Source organism: Stegodyphus dumicola, chromosome 11, assembly GCF_044657685.1.
Source record: "Stegodyphus dumicola isolate Sdum_Otavi_A_Nest chromosome 11, ASM4465768v1".
In the NCBI taxonomy this organism is placed as follows: domain Eukaryota; kingdom Metazoa; phylum Arthropoda; class Arachnida; order Araneae; family Eresidae; genus Stegodyphus; species Stegodyphus dumicola.
This window is the reverse complement of record NC_140778.1, coordinates 22,102,293-22,118,568: the sequence shown is the minus strand read 5'-3', so window position 1 is coordinate 22,118,568 and position 16,276 is coordinate 22,102,293. Positions and strand designations below refer to the sequence as shown.

Below are 16,276 nucleotides of genomic sequence, written 5' to 3'. Positions count from 1 at the left end.
ATTTCTTTCGGCTCTTGAGTTCATCTAGGTCTAGAGAAGAATGAAACTTTCTTACATGTTTATAGAGATTTTTCCGAGCTCTAAAAGTGTGCTGGCATTCTGGGCATGATATAAAATTTGTAGACATACCTTATTCTACTATTAGTGGGAAAGAATGAAGAGTTCCGAAAAGAACTTTTCTCCCCTCGTAAAAGAAATACAATAATGAAAATATTATAGAAATTATAATGAAAAACGCTGATGAGTTCTGAAAAGAACTATTTTATTATTGTTATCAACACTCCTGACAGCAACTAGGAGATGAAATACGAAATGCTGGCGAGAAATACAGTAGGTTTACCATCACTTGTTGGCGATAGAAAGAAACGACGCATGCGCAGTTCACTTAAACATTTTACTCGTAAGGAGCCGTTTCACGGCCGTTCTGATTTGAGACGCTAGTCCGAATCGGTACTTCGAGTCAACCGATGTACCCGTTACTCGGTAACGAATACATGCAATTTGCTCCAGCTCTACTAAATATTAAATTTTCGCCAAAAGTGGTAAACTATTTCACAGCTAAGCTCTGGCTCAGGACGTCAGCCACAAAGGAAAGAAAACCACATAATATCATGACAAATCAGCGTTAGGATTGAGCATTATGCTATAGTTAAGTCAAAGAATATATATTGAATATGTGCATAGACGTTCTTTGAGTTAAGTGAACATTTGGTGAAGTGAGTAGCAGTTAAGTTACGTTACTGAAATACTGAATGTTTTTCCATCATTTAATGATGTTGTGCATTCTGTGTGTGTTTCTAAAGTGAAATAAATTGTATATTAAACGAAGGTGGATTTCGACTCAAAAAAGTTACTAATTTAGTGCAGTTACATGTTCTGGGAGATGTGTATAAATCATTTTTAAGAGCCAGAGTTTTTAAGAGCACATGCAGATCCTTACGGAACAGAAACCTCATGTGTGTGAAATTTAAGAGTTTATTTAACGGAAAACGTAATTTAAAAATGCGTATGCTAATTCTCATTGGAGAGAAGCCTGATGTGATTTTAGTGCGTAAGAAGACATTTAGTTAAATGATTAATTTAGACTAGCATTTGCTTTTTCACACAGGAGACAAACTGCCAATTTAACAAACACCAATTTAAGCAAGCCTATGCCAATTAGCAGAGGAGACATGCCTTCATATGTGTGTGAAGTATGTAAGAAGTCATATAGTCAAAAGAGTAATTTAAAGATGCACATGTTTACTCACACAGGACAGAAGTCTCATGTGTGTGAAATATGTAACAAGTCATTTATTCAAAAGGCTATTTTAAAAAGGCATATGCTTATTCACACAGGAGAGAAACCTTATATGTGTGAAGTATGTAAACACTCATTTAAATACAAGTGGTCATTGATTGCTCATATACCTATTCACACAGGTGAGAAATCTCATGTGTGTGAAGTGTGTAAGAAGTCATTTAGAAGCAAGGGTTATTTGAAGAATCATATGCTTATTCACACAGGAGAGAAACCTTATATATGTGAAATATGTACGAAGACATTTACATATAAATGTCACTTACAGAGTCATATGCTGAATCACACAGGAGAAAAACCTCATGTGTGTCAAGTTTGTCAGAGGGCATTTAGTCAAAGGTTTGGTTTAAATTCACATATGCTTATTCACACAGGAGAGAAACTTCATGTGTGTGAAGTGTGTAAAAAGTCATTTAGTCAGAAGGGTAGTTTAACCACTCATATGCTTATTCACACAGGAGAAAAACCTCATGTGTGTGAAGTATGTACGATATCATTTAGTCAGAAGAATTATTTAAATAGGCATATGCTTATTCACACAAGAGAGAAATCTCATGTGTGTGAAGTATGCAAGAAGCCATTTCGACACAAGGGTTATTTGAAGAGTCATATGCGTATTCACAGAGGAGAGAAACCTTATATGTGTGAAGTATGTAAGAAGTCATTTAGTCAGAAGCGTAATTTAGATGCTCATATGCTTATTCACACAGGAGAAAGACCTCATGTATGTGAAGTATGTAAGAAGTCATTTAGACAGATGAGTAATTTATATAGTCATATGCTTATTCACACAGGAGAGAAACCACATGTGTGTGAAGTTTGTCAGAAGTCATTTAGTCACAAGTCTTCTTTAAAAAGACATATGTTTATTCACACAGGAGAGAAACCTCATGTGTGTGAAGTATGTAATAACTCATTTAGCCTCAGGAATTCTTTAACTTCTCATATGCTTATTCACACAGGAAAGAAAACTCATGTGTGTGAAGTATGTAACATGTCATTTAGTGTGGGGTGTGCTTTAAAAAGCCATATGCTTATTCACACAGGAGAAAAATGTCATTTGTGTCAAGTATGTAAAAGGTCATTTAGACATAGGAGTTCTTTAAGGATTCATATGCTCACTCACACAAAAGAAAAACCTTATATGTGTCAAGTATGTAAGCAATTATATAGACACATGCAGGCTTTGAAGAATCATATGCGTATTCACACAGGAGAGGAACCTTATATCTGTGAAATATGTAAAAAGTCATTTAGGCTTAAGGACAGTTTAAACAGTCATATGTTTATTCACACAGTAGAGAAACCTCATGTGTGTGAAGTATGTAAGAAGTCATTTCATCGTAAAAGAAATTTAACCAGTCATATGTTTATTCACACAGGAAAGAAACCTCATGTATGTGAAGTATGTAAGAAGTCATTTAGGGAAAAGGCCTATTTAAACATGCACATGCTTACTCACACAGGAGAGAAGTCTTATGTGTGTGAAGTATGTAAAAAGGCATTTTGTCAGAAGGGTAATTTACACACTCATATGCTTATTCACACAGGAAAGAAATCTCATGTGTGTGCAGTATGTAAAAAGTCATTTAGTCGGAAGTGTAGTTTAACCACTCATATGCTTATTCACACAGGAGAAAAACCTCATGTGTGTGAAGTATGTAGGAAGTCATTTAGACACAAGATTACTTTAACCAGTCATATGCTTATTCACGCAGGTGAAAATCCTCATGTGTAGAAAGTCCTTGTGAACAAGGTTAGAGTAAAGAAGAATAAGTGTAAATTTAACAGGCGAGTGCATATTCACACAGCAGAGAAAACTTGTGTATGAGGTATGTGAAAATTCATTTTTAGTAAATGATGAGTAAAATATGCATATCCACTGAACAGAGAAATCTCTCATGGTATGTATGTAACAATTCATGTGGATAGTAAAATAATTTGAAGACTTCTATGTTGGCCTACACAACAAGAGAAACCTTTTGCCTTTTGAGATGTTAAATTAGTACCAGCCTTTATTTATCAATTCAGTAATGATTCGTCCAGCAGCAAACAGACCTCATTTTTTGAGTGCGATTGAGTTTCAACAGATGTCAGTGTTAGTGGTACCAAAGTTCTTGCAATTTAGAGACTCATTTAGTAGCAGAACTTTAGATATAAAGGCATTATAACGTATGGTATGAAAGGTACTGCTGACCCTGTGTGCTGTTTGTAAATTGTCATTTGATACCAAAAAGGAATAAACCATTTATTTCATTTAAAAAAAATATATATATATATCTCAAGTGTTTTAAGTAATCTTAAGCTGAAGCTACCTTTGCTACTATCCTGTCCTAAAAGGTCTAAAGCTGTTATTCCAAACTTGATTGAAAAGCTCTTATTTAGAATCTGTCATGATGTGTTTTGCAATTCTTTCAACTTTTACAAAATTTTGGTGCTTGATACTGGAATCCAATTTTCACACTTTTTGTATAACTCGTGTTCAGTGTTACATCTGTGACCTACCAAAATGTATTTTCTTCATCATATGTTTGTTACCACTTTGATGCAATTCTGAAGCATAGCTAAATAATTTCATCCATATGTGTTTTATTGTGATGAAATACCAAAGACCTGCAGTTAAATTACATAGTACCAATTTTTTTTACATCTTTTTTAGCTAAGTAGAGGTATTATTGGCAAATATTATTCTCAGTATTAGTATTGAGCTTTAATATCAAATGTGTCAAGTGTATAACATTCACAAAGCCAGTATAGTGGTATAACATATTATATTGGTAAAGCAAAATGAGTTCTCAAATATATTCAGTGAATCCACAACTTTCACCAAATAGAGCAACCTGATGAGAGTGAACCGCCTAAGAAAAAATTTGAGGGAATTCCCTACAGAAATATCTTTTTCAAGCAGGTAAGGTACTTGGGGGAAAGTGCAGAATCGCCCACTGCTTGGCGCATTTTAATAATTGCACATACATGTACATGTCGACTTATTTTCACTTAAAAAGACATCTAAGAATTGCACAAAAATGACATTGTGCACTCCCTTGACTTTATCCATATACACATTGAGGGTTTTCTCCCGCAAAGGATCCGTTGGCGCCAGTGCGTATTTAGCTCATCAACGGCTAATCGGCCATGACTTTAGCGGTGATGGTTCAGTTGCAAGATATTTATCGTATGGAAGCCATGATTTTAGCAGTGTACAATCAAGTTATAAGATATTTAGCATATAGAAGTGAAATAAATAGGTTAATAATGACATTTAGCGGTGTATAGTTAACCTGAGAGGATGTGTGCTGTATTATGTAACACGAGAACGGGCGTCGCAATTAAATGACATACAAATTAAACAAATTATTACAATTCAGTAAAATAATGCATTCTGTATTAATTACAACATTTATATATAAAATAGCTTAAAAATAATGTTAATTTTAAAATTAATAACAAATAAATCTAAAGTACTTAACTTTTTATTCAGGTGACTAGGAATCATTTATTTCTATGAGAAAGTTGTGTTTTTTTATTTTTGAATGCAATTATAATCCAAATTATGCAGAATTATTAAATGTACAATGAGTTATATAATTAATTTTCAAAGGAATTAGGCTCAAGAAGAATTAGATATTTTGTAGTTTATACATGAAGCTTCTATTTCACAGTGTTCTTGACGTATATTTTTTTTACACTTCACACATACAGTTTTTAATTTTGTGTCTTTTTCTCTTGAGCACATGTAACATCTCTGGTAACATAATTTTCTTTTCTTTGTTTGCGAATCTTCAAGAGAATCTTCGTTCTATTCCTTCTGTTTCTGTTGTGATTTGAAATGATCTAAAAGTGCAAAGGCCAAATCGGAAGTCCCACCCATTCCTGAACTTCTCTGGGAGTTTTAGTAGATAAAAGCAAGATCCTTGAATTTATGCCAGCAATATTTTATAGTGAAAAAAATATGCCCATAGGCCATGGGTTTGATATTCTGGCCACAGAAAAAGTGCCACCCATTTCATCGACTATATCAATTGCTTCTTTTGTCTGCGAGTTATAAAATTTGAAATATTATAAATTTTCAAATTTCAATAATGAAAATATTCCTTACTGCTTGCTGTGCATACAGTACGAAGTCCGAGATCGAGACTCGCATAAATGCTTTTTTTTATAATTTATTTACTGTCAAAAGGGTGAAATAGGTAAAAAAAATAGAAATTATCTAGATAATTAATTAAAAAATTCTAAAATTTTTTAATGTAAATATTTCAAATTTTATATTTTAAAGGTTTTTACCCCCTTAATGCTAATAAATATATGTGTTAAATGGAAGTATGGAAGGAGTTTTGCAAATGCTTTCATAATTAAATAATTCATTTTTTTTTTTTTTTTTTTTTTTTTTTTTCTTAATTTGATGCCTTATGCTTAGATATTTTAGCATTTAGTCAGTAACTTTTAAAATTTATGCATTAAGTGTATTGTTGCTCGGACATAATACATTTTTATTGATATTCTCTATAACTGAATGTAACATACGTACAGACTAGTTTAGCATTTTGTGCAAATTTATATGCATAAATTAAGATATAACTATTTAGTTATAAATACAGACAAGATTTATCTGAAGTATTAGATTTGTCATTCTTCAAAAGTATGAAAATATTCCTTACTGCTTGCTGTAAATACAGTACGAAGTCCGAGATCCAGACTCGCATAAATATAAGCGTAGATGCTTTTTTATAATTTATTTACTGTCTTAAGGGTGAAATAGGTAAAAAAAATAGAAATTATCAACATAATTAATTAAAAAATTCTAAATTTTTTTCAATAAAAATTCAAAAATTTTTTAATGTAAATATTTCAAATTTTATATTTTAAAGGTTTTTACCTCCTTAATGCTAATTAATGTATGTGTTAAATGGAAATGCTTCTAAGTGCATTATTGCTTGAACATAATACGTTTTTCCTGATATTCTCATGAACTGAATGTAATTTACATACAGACTAGTTCAGCATTCTGTACAAATTTATATGCATAAATCAAGATACAACTGTTTAGATATAGATATAGGCAGGATTCATGTGAAGTATTAGATATGTCATTTTTTAAAAGTATTGCAAGAATATTCTTCACTGCATGCGGCAAATACAGTACAAAGTCCGAGATCCAGACTCGTCGGGACTTCGGCGATTCCGGATTTAAAATTTGTCTTGATATTAGATGATCAGTTTAAATCTAGTATGATGGCACATAAAAATTATAAAATTAAAAATATAAAATCATTATTTATGAAATAGTGAAGCAATAGATCTAAAACATATCAAAATTTACAAAAAAAGCTTAATATTTACTTTATTAAACATGTCTTTGAATGTAAGTTGCTTCGTTTTTAATGTTAATACTTTCTTTTTAATTCAGTACACAGACATAATATTTCAGTTACAAAGTTTCATTGTTCAAATCTTGTAATTGCTGGTATAAGAATTCCAGCTAACTTGCTAATCCCAATTTTTTCATTTTCAATAACCTCTCTCCTACCTTTTTCACTATTGGTAGCATTATTTTCTGGATCTAGAACCCTACTACAGATTTTGCCGTCCATTATTGATGATTGGGGCATTGTCATCAAAATAAAATTTACTTTATGGAACATTTCTATTCATGTGGTAGTTTCTTATTATTTGCATCCCCACTAAAAAGTTATGCGTCTCTTCTTGGTGATTTTGAAGAGAATTCGTAAAATCATTGTTGAGTTTGGAGACAAACATCGGTTCGGAAATCGTTATATATGTTTAAATGCTGCTTTTGCTGTTTTATTATATTCTTTTTTTTTTTCATGTAATACTCGGATACTTCTTGGTATTTTGTACTGTTGTGCTTGCTATGTACACAGCAATCTGTTTACAAAAAAAAAAAAGGAAAGTGCACAAACCTTGCATTGAAATTCTAAAATAGGACGGAACAATGTGAATCATAATGACTTTAAGCAAGCCACAACATTCTTTGTGACTGCAGAAAACGAAGTCTGATATTTCACCAAAGACCTGCAGCTTTTGTCATTGCTCAGCAAAACATTGAAATTCCTATAGGAGGAATTTTTGTAGTCTGGGAGCAAAATTTTCTATACAGTTAAAAAGCCATTTTGGGCAGATGCTACATGCATATCTGGATTGCCACATAAATAATTTGGGAAAGAGCAGAATCACATATTGCTTCACGCACTTTTAAGAATTTTACAAACTCTATATCCATGTACACATCGACCTACTTTCGCTTGAAAAAAAAATCCCAGAATTACACAAAAATGGTATTGCGCACTCCTTTGACTTTATCGATGTACACATCAACCTATTTTCACTTAAAAAAACATCCCAAGATTACACAAAAATGGCATTGCATACTCTCTTGACTTTATCCATGTACTCATCAACCTAGTTAAAAAAATATACCAAAATTGCACAAAAATGGCATTGCGCATTCCTTTGACTTTATCCATGTACTCAGCGATCTATTTTCACTTATAAAAAATCCCAGAATTGCACAAAAATGGCATTGCGCACTCTCTTGACGTTATCCATGTACTCATCAACCTATTTTCACTTAAAAAGTCAAAGAAAATTGACAAAAATCCAATTCTTCTTACTCCTGTAAAAAGCGCCAAACAAATAAGTGGGAAATTTTTAAAACTGGAAATCCTTTCAAAAAACCTAATAACTTTAAAAACTAAAATCGGTACTTTTCCGTTTCGCCGGCGCAAATCTCGCCAAGCAGACTTTGTTGGCGATAACACAGTATACACATAAAATAATGTTAATTCTAAGAATTTTTTTTTTTATTGTGAAGGCATAAACATTTTAATATGGTTTAAAATTTTGTAAAAAGCCAATAAATAAAGACAATAAATTTGTAAAAAGACATTAATTTAAGAATTTACTATGATTTCATGGTTCAAAATCCTGATTCGCCGGTTCGTATCACGTGACCCCAAGTGATCTCATCTCACGTAAACTACGCTACTAAAATTTAATTCGCTCAGTAATAATGTACATTAATTGTAAGTTAAATCTTAATTTGGAAAGAAGTTTAAATGCAAGAATTATTTCAATTCGTACGAATAGCTTACTCAGAAATTATGTAAAACTGCAGTGCTTTACTTCGCTAGTGCATTCTCATTAGAATTGATGAATTTAACACTTGATTTCGCCTTCGGATGAGCGTTGTAATTGCGTTCTAATTGACTTAATTACCGTGAATTGTCTTAGGGGATAAAATTTAAATATCGTGTAAAAATTCTATATTATTGTATGCCAGTATTGAAAGAAACAATCTGATAAGAAATGGCTTCAACTTGTTTTGAAACTGAGGCGTAAAAGGTTACCAGCGAAGATATTCCGTCTGGCATCAGTTAAACCATTATTGGCGACTTTATCGTTTGCGCCGGCAAAACGGAAAAGTACCCTAAAATCGTTTAAAAAACGTAGTAAGTTTAAAGAACATAAAATCCTTACAAAACCCTGAAAAATTAATACTTCCAAAAAATTTTAAAATATGAAAATCCAGTCCTTACAAAAACATAATTTTAAAAACTAAGGATCGTTTCAAAAACAACATAGTAAGTTTCAATGACTTAGAATCGTTACAAACACTGAAAATTAAAAATACTTTCACTTACCTGAAAAGCAGTAATCCACTCCGCTCAACCGATGAATGAAAAGTAACAAATTCTCAAAATGTTCTCCAATTATTGTTTAAAATAACTGCACCTGTACCATCTATTATTGTCTACACCAGTCAGAAGTTCTAAATTTTAAAATACATACTGAGCATGCGTGAGAATGCTCCAAATTTCGCGCTCAAAAGAAATTTTCAATTTAAAATACATGCGAGAACATGCTCTAAAATTTGCTTTCCAGAACGGCACAATCAACTTGGTTACCACATTTGGTGCACTTATCAAGCTCGTAAAAAGTGCCAAATAAGTGGGCGATTCTGCACTTTAGCCAGTAATTTTTGGTGACATGCTGCATTACTTCATCAGCAGTTTGTTATGGCTTTCCTGTGTGTATAATCAGAAATTATTGAATATATAGTAAAACACAGATATGAATACATTATCTGAAGGAAACCGGCACAATACTTGTTTTTATCTAAGCAAAGTTTTTATATTATCAAGAGCATTTAACAATTTAAGATAAAGTAACAAAGTAATTCATGGTTAACTATGCATTTGATTTTTTTTATTAGTATTTAAGCCATACAGAAACTAATATCAGATTACTACTTATATTAATAAAATGACGGTATATACAGATTAATTTCACGCTGTCATTTAAAGTAAAAAAGTATATTTTTATACCTAAGAAGATGGAACTAATTAGAAGGTTTTAGGTTACTCTGATACTGATTTTATAATTTATTATCCCTTAATATGTGCAGATATTGCTATTTATATAAAATAAGCATAATTACTGAAATACAATAATGTAAAAAATATCATATAAATGAATAAATAGGGCCGAATTTTAAGTATATAAATACAAATGTGTGTAATAAGGGATATGTACCCAGGCTCGCGCCAAACCTAATCGCCGCCGTCGTGCAAATGTCTAGCGAGCGCCTTTATGCAGTGATGCCTTTTGCTTATGCTTAAAATTTAAAATGAAGTATTATTAACATAATAATATGAAAAACCAAAAAATTACATTTTATCTTTTAATTTATCTAAACGTGCAAACATATTGTGCTTTGTTAAAACCCACACTCAAACATATTTATTGAAGAATTATATATACATTTATGTTATAAAAAGCCGCCCAACTGATATAGTGGTTAGCGTTGCTGATTGCGGTGCTAAAGTGCTCAAGTTCGAATCTCAGAGAAGGCATACATATTTATAAATGTATAGTATCCTTGCGGTATGGGGTACTCTAAATATGCGAGGCGAAAGTCTTATCGAAAGATTAGTAGTAAGAAAAGAGGGGTGGGAGACGGTCGGATCCATCCCCCCTGAATGCTGTCATCAAAATTGGGGTGGAAACTGAGCTTTAGTGCACTGTCACCTGTAATGTGCTGAAGGCTGTTGCCAACGACAGGTATATCTTGCTCTCCTTGTCACAAGGAATTTCGTAGACCTTGGGCTGACTATAGGTCAGGCAAGTGACCATTAGTCAACAACAACCACCTGTTATACAAACGTAACACTGCAAGTGAAGCGAAATCGGATACTAAATATATTGCTGAATACTAATTTTATTTTTAAAAAAATTTAGATATCTAATAAGTTTGCACTCAATAAACTGTTGTTTGCAGCTTAAACAATGCTGCGAATGACAAGGTTCAAACTGTGATTACAAAAGGGCACAAAAAGTGCTGTAGGGTTGATATCTAAGGATATGTCCAAAATATGCTTTTGCCATGCTGCTATATTGTTGACAATGTTAGGGTTTCAACCAGCGATGCTATATTTCCTCCAAATTGTTGCAAAACTGCAGTTCATGCACAAGATCTATATATATTTATATTGCTTTGATTTTTATCAGTTAATGCTTTTTACAGTTTTTGACATAAGTTGAGCTGATCTTGTAAATGTATGTAAATGAAAATATGTGATGCCAATGCGTAGTTGTACAGGTGGGCGCGGTTGACGCAATCGACAAATTGCTTAGTCCTTATCGTGTGTCTACTGTTGCAATGGTAGTAATTTGTGCAAAATTAATCTTTTGTGTGATTTTTTTTTTTTTTTTTTTTTTTTTTTTTTTTTTTTTTTTTTTGTGACTGCTTGTTATTGAAATTCTACATAAAAAAGGTAAGTGCAGTTACATATTATGTTAAACTTAGGCTCGCTATTTAATTCAGAAAAGCGACAATTTGAGCATAATTACTCAATTTTTTTTTTTTTTTACATGAACCAAATGTTTATTTAACTAAAAATTATTATCTTTCGAGAAAAAAGAATTGACATGTGTACGGAGTATCACTGAATATAAAATATACTTATTTTAGATTTCAAGAAGTAAAAATATACAAGGTATTCTGAAATCAGAAACTGGCCTTTTTCTGATTTTTAGCTGTATGCAAAACCGAAGGAAAATGTTTCGTTATTTCATTGCGTCTTAATTGCATACTTTAAATTTGATTTATTTACTTTACTAAACAAAAGAGTAGTTCCACCTCCTTGAATTATTTGGTATTGATCTAATAGTTCATACATTTTCCAAGCAATGGTTTAAGCTATACTCAGTTTTTCAGAAGTAATGTAAAATATTTCATACAGTGACTTTCCAAGTGCTTTTAAGAAGTGTTTTATTCAATAATTCTTATAATACGGTGAAATACGTTTAATGCGAAAACGCGTAAGACGAAATATCGGTTAACACGAAATAATACAACAGTACCGACAAACTACTATATATTTTCATACATTTTGTCTCTCCTAACACGAAACAAAAGTCTCTTAACACGAAAAGATATCTTTTCTGGTAATGAACAAAATATGGAAAATACGGGCATCGCAGGCGAGATTTAGGAGGTATGTGAAATGAAAGAGAGGTGGTTTCCTATGTTTCGTAGAAAGGAATATTCTTCGAAATTTAAAAATTTCGTAGAAAATTCTAATTTCGTAGAAAGGAATTCTTCTTATAACTAACTTGGCTTAAATACAGCACTGATTCTTAATACATAGTGAAAATGAGCAACTACATAATATGTATCATGAAATACCCTTGGAATAGGCTCTGACATGAGCCAGTTTTGTTTAACTAAGCTATTTTCACCTTCTTCCATCCCTACAAACCGCACACAAACATCTCATCTCTCATCAGTTGGCTTTGGAATTTGGTAACGAGTAAAATGTGTGAGTTTGGTTCATGTGTTGCATTCTGCATGTCTTTGTCTCTTCATATGTTGCACTCTGCATGAAATTCAGTGACTCGAAGGACGAATGAAAATTGTTTTCGTCGTTCACAATTCTCAAAAGTATCAGATTTTTTGGCTCAAAAGTATTCAGATATTGAAACTGAGCCAACACTTAATGAAATTTTTGAGAAAGTTTCTGTATTAGTGGACTGTCCTACTGTATTATCGGAAGAATTCGTTGCAGTAGTTGATAATGTGTATACAGCCCCAATTATGGCAGAGAGAGACATTGTGGAGTTTGTTCAAAGATTAAAAAAAAAAAAAAAAAAAAATCATTGATGCAGATTCCGACAACGAAAATGAAATGATAATGCAGCTCCTGTTTCCTTGTCATCCGAATTGAGGAACATCATAAAAAGTATGTGCAGTTATTTAGACGCATATTTTCAATGGTGAAATGAATAACAAAATGGACAACATTGAACAATTTAAGACACAACAACATGCTGAACAAATACTAATTCAGAAGTCAAACAACAAAAATTAGCGTTATATTTTCAAATTTTTTTCTTATCTAATCATTATATCCTATCTCGTTCATTTGCGCTTTTGCAGCTGAGGATGATAGTTCGGTAAAACCATCGAAACTAGCCCTGCGACTTGTTTCTATTTTCTATTTAATATTTTGCGGAATTGCACAGATTATAACATGTTTTAAAACTAAATAATATATATATATACAGTGGATGGACAAAAATATGGAAACACCTTGTGAAATGCATGTTTGAAAAGAAAGATTGATTTTAATGAAATATGTAGGTGGCGCTGGCGTTTTTGACTACTGACGCCACCTATACAACTTCGTAAATGTGCTAAACAGTTCAGTTGTTGTCGGAGTACTGTTATGTGAGGTTGTCATTGCATTATGTCAGAGTTAACAGACTTCGAACGTGAGCAAATTTTTGGAGCACGTATGGTAGGTGCTTCCGTAAGCAAGGTAGCCGAGGTGTTTAGTGTTTCAAGATCAAAGATGTTTCAAGTATCGAAGATTTATTCCGCATATTTGAAAAGCGGAAAAACATCATCTGCTAAATCACAGCGAGGACGAAAGTGTGTCCTGAGTGATCGTGACAGATGATCATTAAGGGCAATTGTGACGAAAAATAAGAAGACCACAGCTGCAAAAGTTACTGCTGAAATGAATGTTGTGTTACCGAACCCTGTGAGTACCAAAACAATTAAAATGGAGCTTCATAAACAGGGAATTGCTGGCCGTGCTGCAATTGAGAAATCACTCATCAGTGATGCTAATGCCCGTAACAGGAAAAGGTGGTGTTTAAGTCATAAAGCCTGGACTATAGAGCAGTGGAAGCGAGTAATATGGTCTGACGAGTCTTTTTTCACATTGTTTCCCACTTCTGGCCGAGTTTACATCTGGATAACGCCATCTCGAGCCTATAATACAGACTGCTTGTTGCCAAGAGTGATGGCGAGGGTTCTGTTATGGTTTGGGCAGCCATATCGTGGTTCTCTGCTAGCTCCATGATACCTGTGTCAGGGCACATGACTGCCAAGACTTACGTGAACATTTTGGCCGATCAAGTTCATCCCATGGTACAAACTTTGTTCCCCGATGGTGATGGTGTCTTCCAAGACAGCAAAGCCCCTGTTCACACAGCTCACATTGTCTAGGACTGGTTTTCTGAGCACGAAGATGAGTTGTCCCATCTCTCCTGGCCACCACAGTCACCAGACGTGAATATTATCGAACCTTTGTGGTCTACATTGGAACGGAAAGTGCGTTCTCGTTATCCACCGCCAACATCGTTATCTGAACTTGCCACCGTTTTGCAGGAAGAATGGTATAATATTCCCTTGGCAAACATACAGGAACTGTATTTATCCATTCCGAGAAGACTGCAAGCTGTTTTGGATGCCAACGGGTTTCCTACACCATATTAAGCAAAGAAACATGTTTTTTTAAAGGTGTTTCCATATTTTTGTCCAACCCCTGTATATATATATGCACCTCACAGATATTTGCTAGTTACAAAAAATTTCTTTTAAATTTCTTTTTAAAGATCTTATCTTATAGTGTCCTGTACAGTTCTTTGTCCTGTGACTACAGTGATCAGGAATGAAAATTTTCATAAATGAACTATTCCTTAATAATTATCAAATTGCATTTGTTCTTAGCCAATAGCAAACTATTTTAGCTGTTGTCAATACACTGGTAATGTAACTCAGTACCAAATTCTATCAAATATTTTTCTTGAATAAATCTTTTTATTGTTACTACATAGTATGTTATTTTTAAAATACTTTCTAATATCCATCATTAGAACTAAATTTTGGCATGGTTATTTTGAAATTTCAATATATTTATTGCCATGATATACTGTAAGAGCTTCACTGCCTGGAAATATCAGGAAATGCTAAATTCCAGGTACTACAATAGAACTTCAATTATCCGAATCAATTGGGACTGGAACCCATTCGGATAATTGGATTTTTTTTTTCGAAGAAAGGGTCTAGGGACATGTGAATTAATTACTGAATGTACTGTATGTTAAAAATAGGAGGAAAAAAAAACTATTTTTGAAGAAAAGAGGTTTTAATTAAATAAAATGAAAAGACAACACTTTTACATCTATGTGATATCGTGTATTTTACAGCACTTACAAGGGCTGAAAGTAATTACTTGCTGAACATCTCGTAAAGTAAACTGTTTGACTGTCTTCATCCATTTTCGGGCAGCCGTGTCCTGCGTCCGCTTGACAATGAGAAGCTGTATGTGGTCAGATTTGGCTTGATGCTCCTTCGAATGCTGATCATTTGCGGTCAAGTCGTAAATCATAAAGAAAGAAAAACACGAGGATGCAAGAAATGGGAGCATGAATATCAAAAGCACACATTTAAAATTATGTTCTTAGGCATTTTGAATGCAGACAAAGTCTGTAATCCAGACGTCCATTATCCGGACCTCAAAGCCATAGACTTACGCATGCATGTAAAGTGTTTCGGCATGTGCGTTTGATGCGCTCGTCCGCTATGCATGTGCGTAAAGCGTTTACCCATGAGTGCTTCTGATAGTGAAGAAAGTGACAGAGAGGTTATTAAAAACAAAAAAAAATTCGATTTACAAGTTAGTTAGTATTCTCAACACAGCAATTACAGGACTTGAACAGCGAAACTTTTAACTGAACAAGAAATTACGTCTGTTTATAGAATTAAAGAGAAAGTATTAGCAGAAAAAACGAAGCAACTTAAACAACTTACATTGAAAGAAATGTTTAATAAAGTAAAAAATAAGTATTAAGCTTTTTTTTTTTTTTTTTTTTTTTTTTTGTAAATTTTGATACCCTTTATATCATAATTGCTCTTTATTTCATAAATTATGGTTTCATATTTTTTATTGTATAATTTCTGCCTGCCATCTTACTAGATTTAAATTGATGATTTATAATCCGGAAAAACCCCTAATCAGTAATCGCCGAAGTCCTGACAAGTCCGGATTACGGACTTTGTACTGTATATGTAAATACTTTTATTGAAATTATATGTGAATTGAATGTCATGCATAAGATAACATGAAAAGCCTGAACAGTGTGAAACGTTACTGGGAAAACAAGATTATAGTGATAAGTACATTTAACATAAATTTAATTAAGAGCGCATTACATTAAGAGCATTTAAACATTAATTTAATTAAGAGTTAGATGTCTGTCTCTCCAAATTAGTGAGATAGTGCCACGCCGTCATTGGTCTTGGCAACTAATTTTTATCTCTAAATTTGGACCCGAATCCTCAAAAGTCACCAGATTTGGAGTCTGTACTTTTGTGTATGCTGCCTGTAACTATAACTGTGTGCATTCAACCAACTGTAAGAAATGAAAGGTGCTAGAAATTTCTCGTTGGACAGGGGAAAACTATATAAGACTAGATCAGTTGAGTTTAGTTCACAGGTTACCTCAGAGTATTGAGCAACTTTATGCATTTGAGGCTTTTTATATTGTGTTTAATGATCTTAAAAGCTTGAAATGGGAACTACTGATCTGCTCTTGTCATACTGAGAAAGGTTGTCGAAGTAGTTTTGTAAACTTCCAGAAATCTAAAATGTTTCCTTAAGAAAA

The 16,276-nt window shown here is 32.9% G+C and overlaps 1 protein-coding gene across 1 annotated transcript; it reads left to right on the top strand.

Annotated features, from left to right (window-relative positions):
* Positions 1-422: 422 nt before the first annotated feature.
* On the top strand, positions 423-12,476 carry LOC146993840 (uncharacterized). The gene has a single exon (XM_085826580.1). It carries the CDS (start codon positions 1,152-1,154, stop codon positions 3,036-3,038), a length of 1,887 nt encoding a protein of 628 aa, XP_085682706.1. The 5' UTR covers positions 423-1,151; the 3' UTR covers positions 3,039-12,476.
* Positions 12,477-16,276: the final 3,800 nt, after the last annotated feature.

Bases quoted from the DNA above. Each gene is read 5' to 3' on its own strand.
- LOC146993840 (XM_085826580.1), top strand. From the start codon at position 1,152: ATGCCAATTAGCAGAGGAGACATGCCTTCATATGTGTGTGAAGTATGT.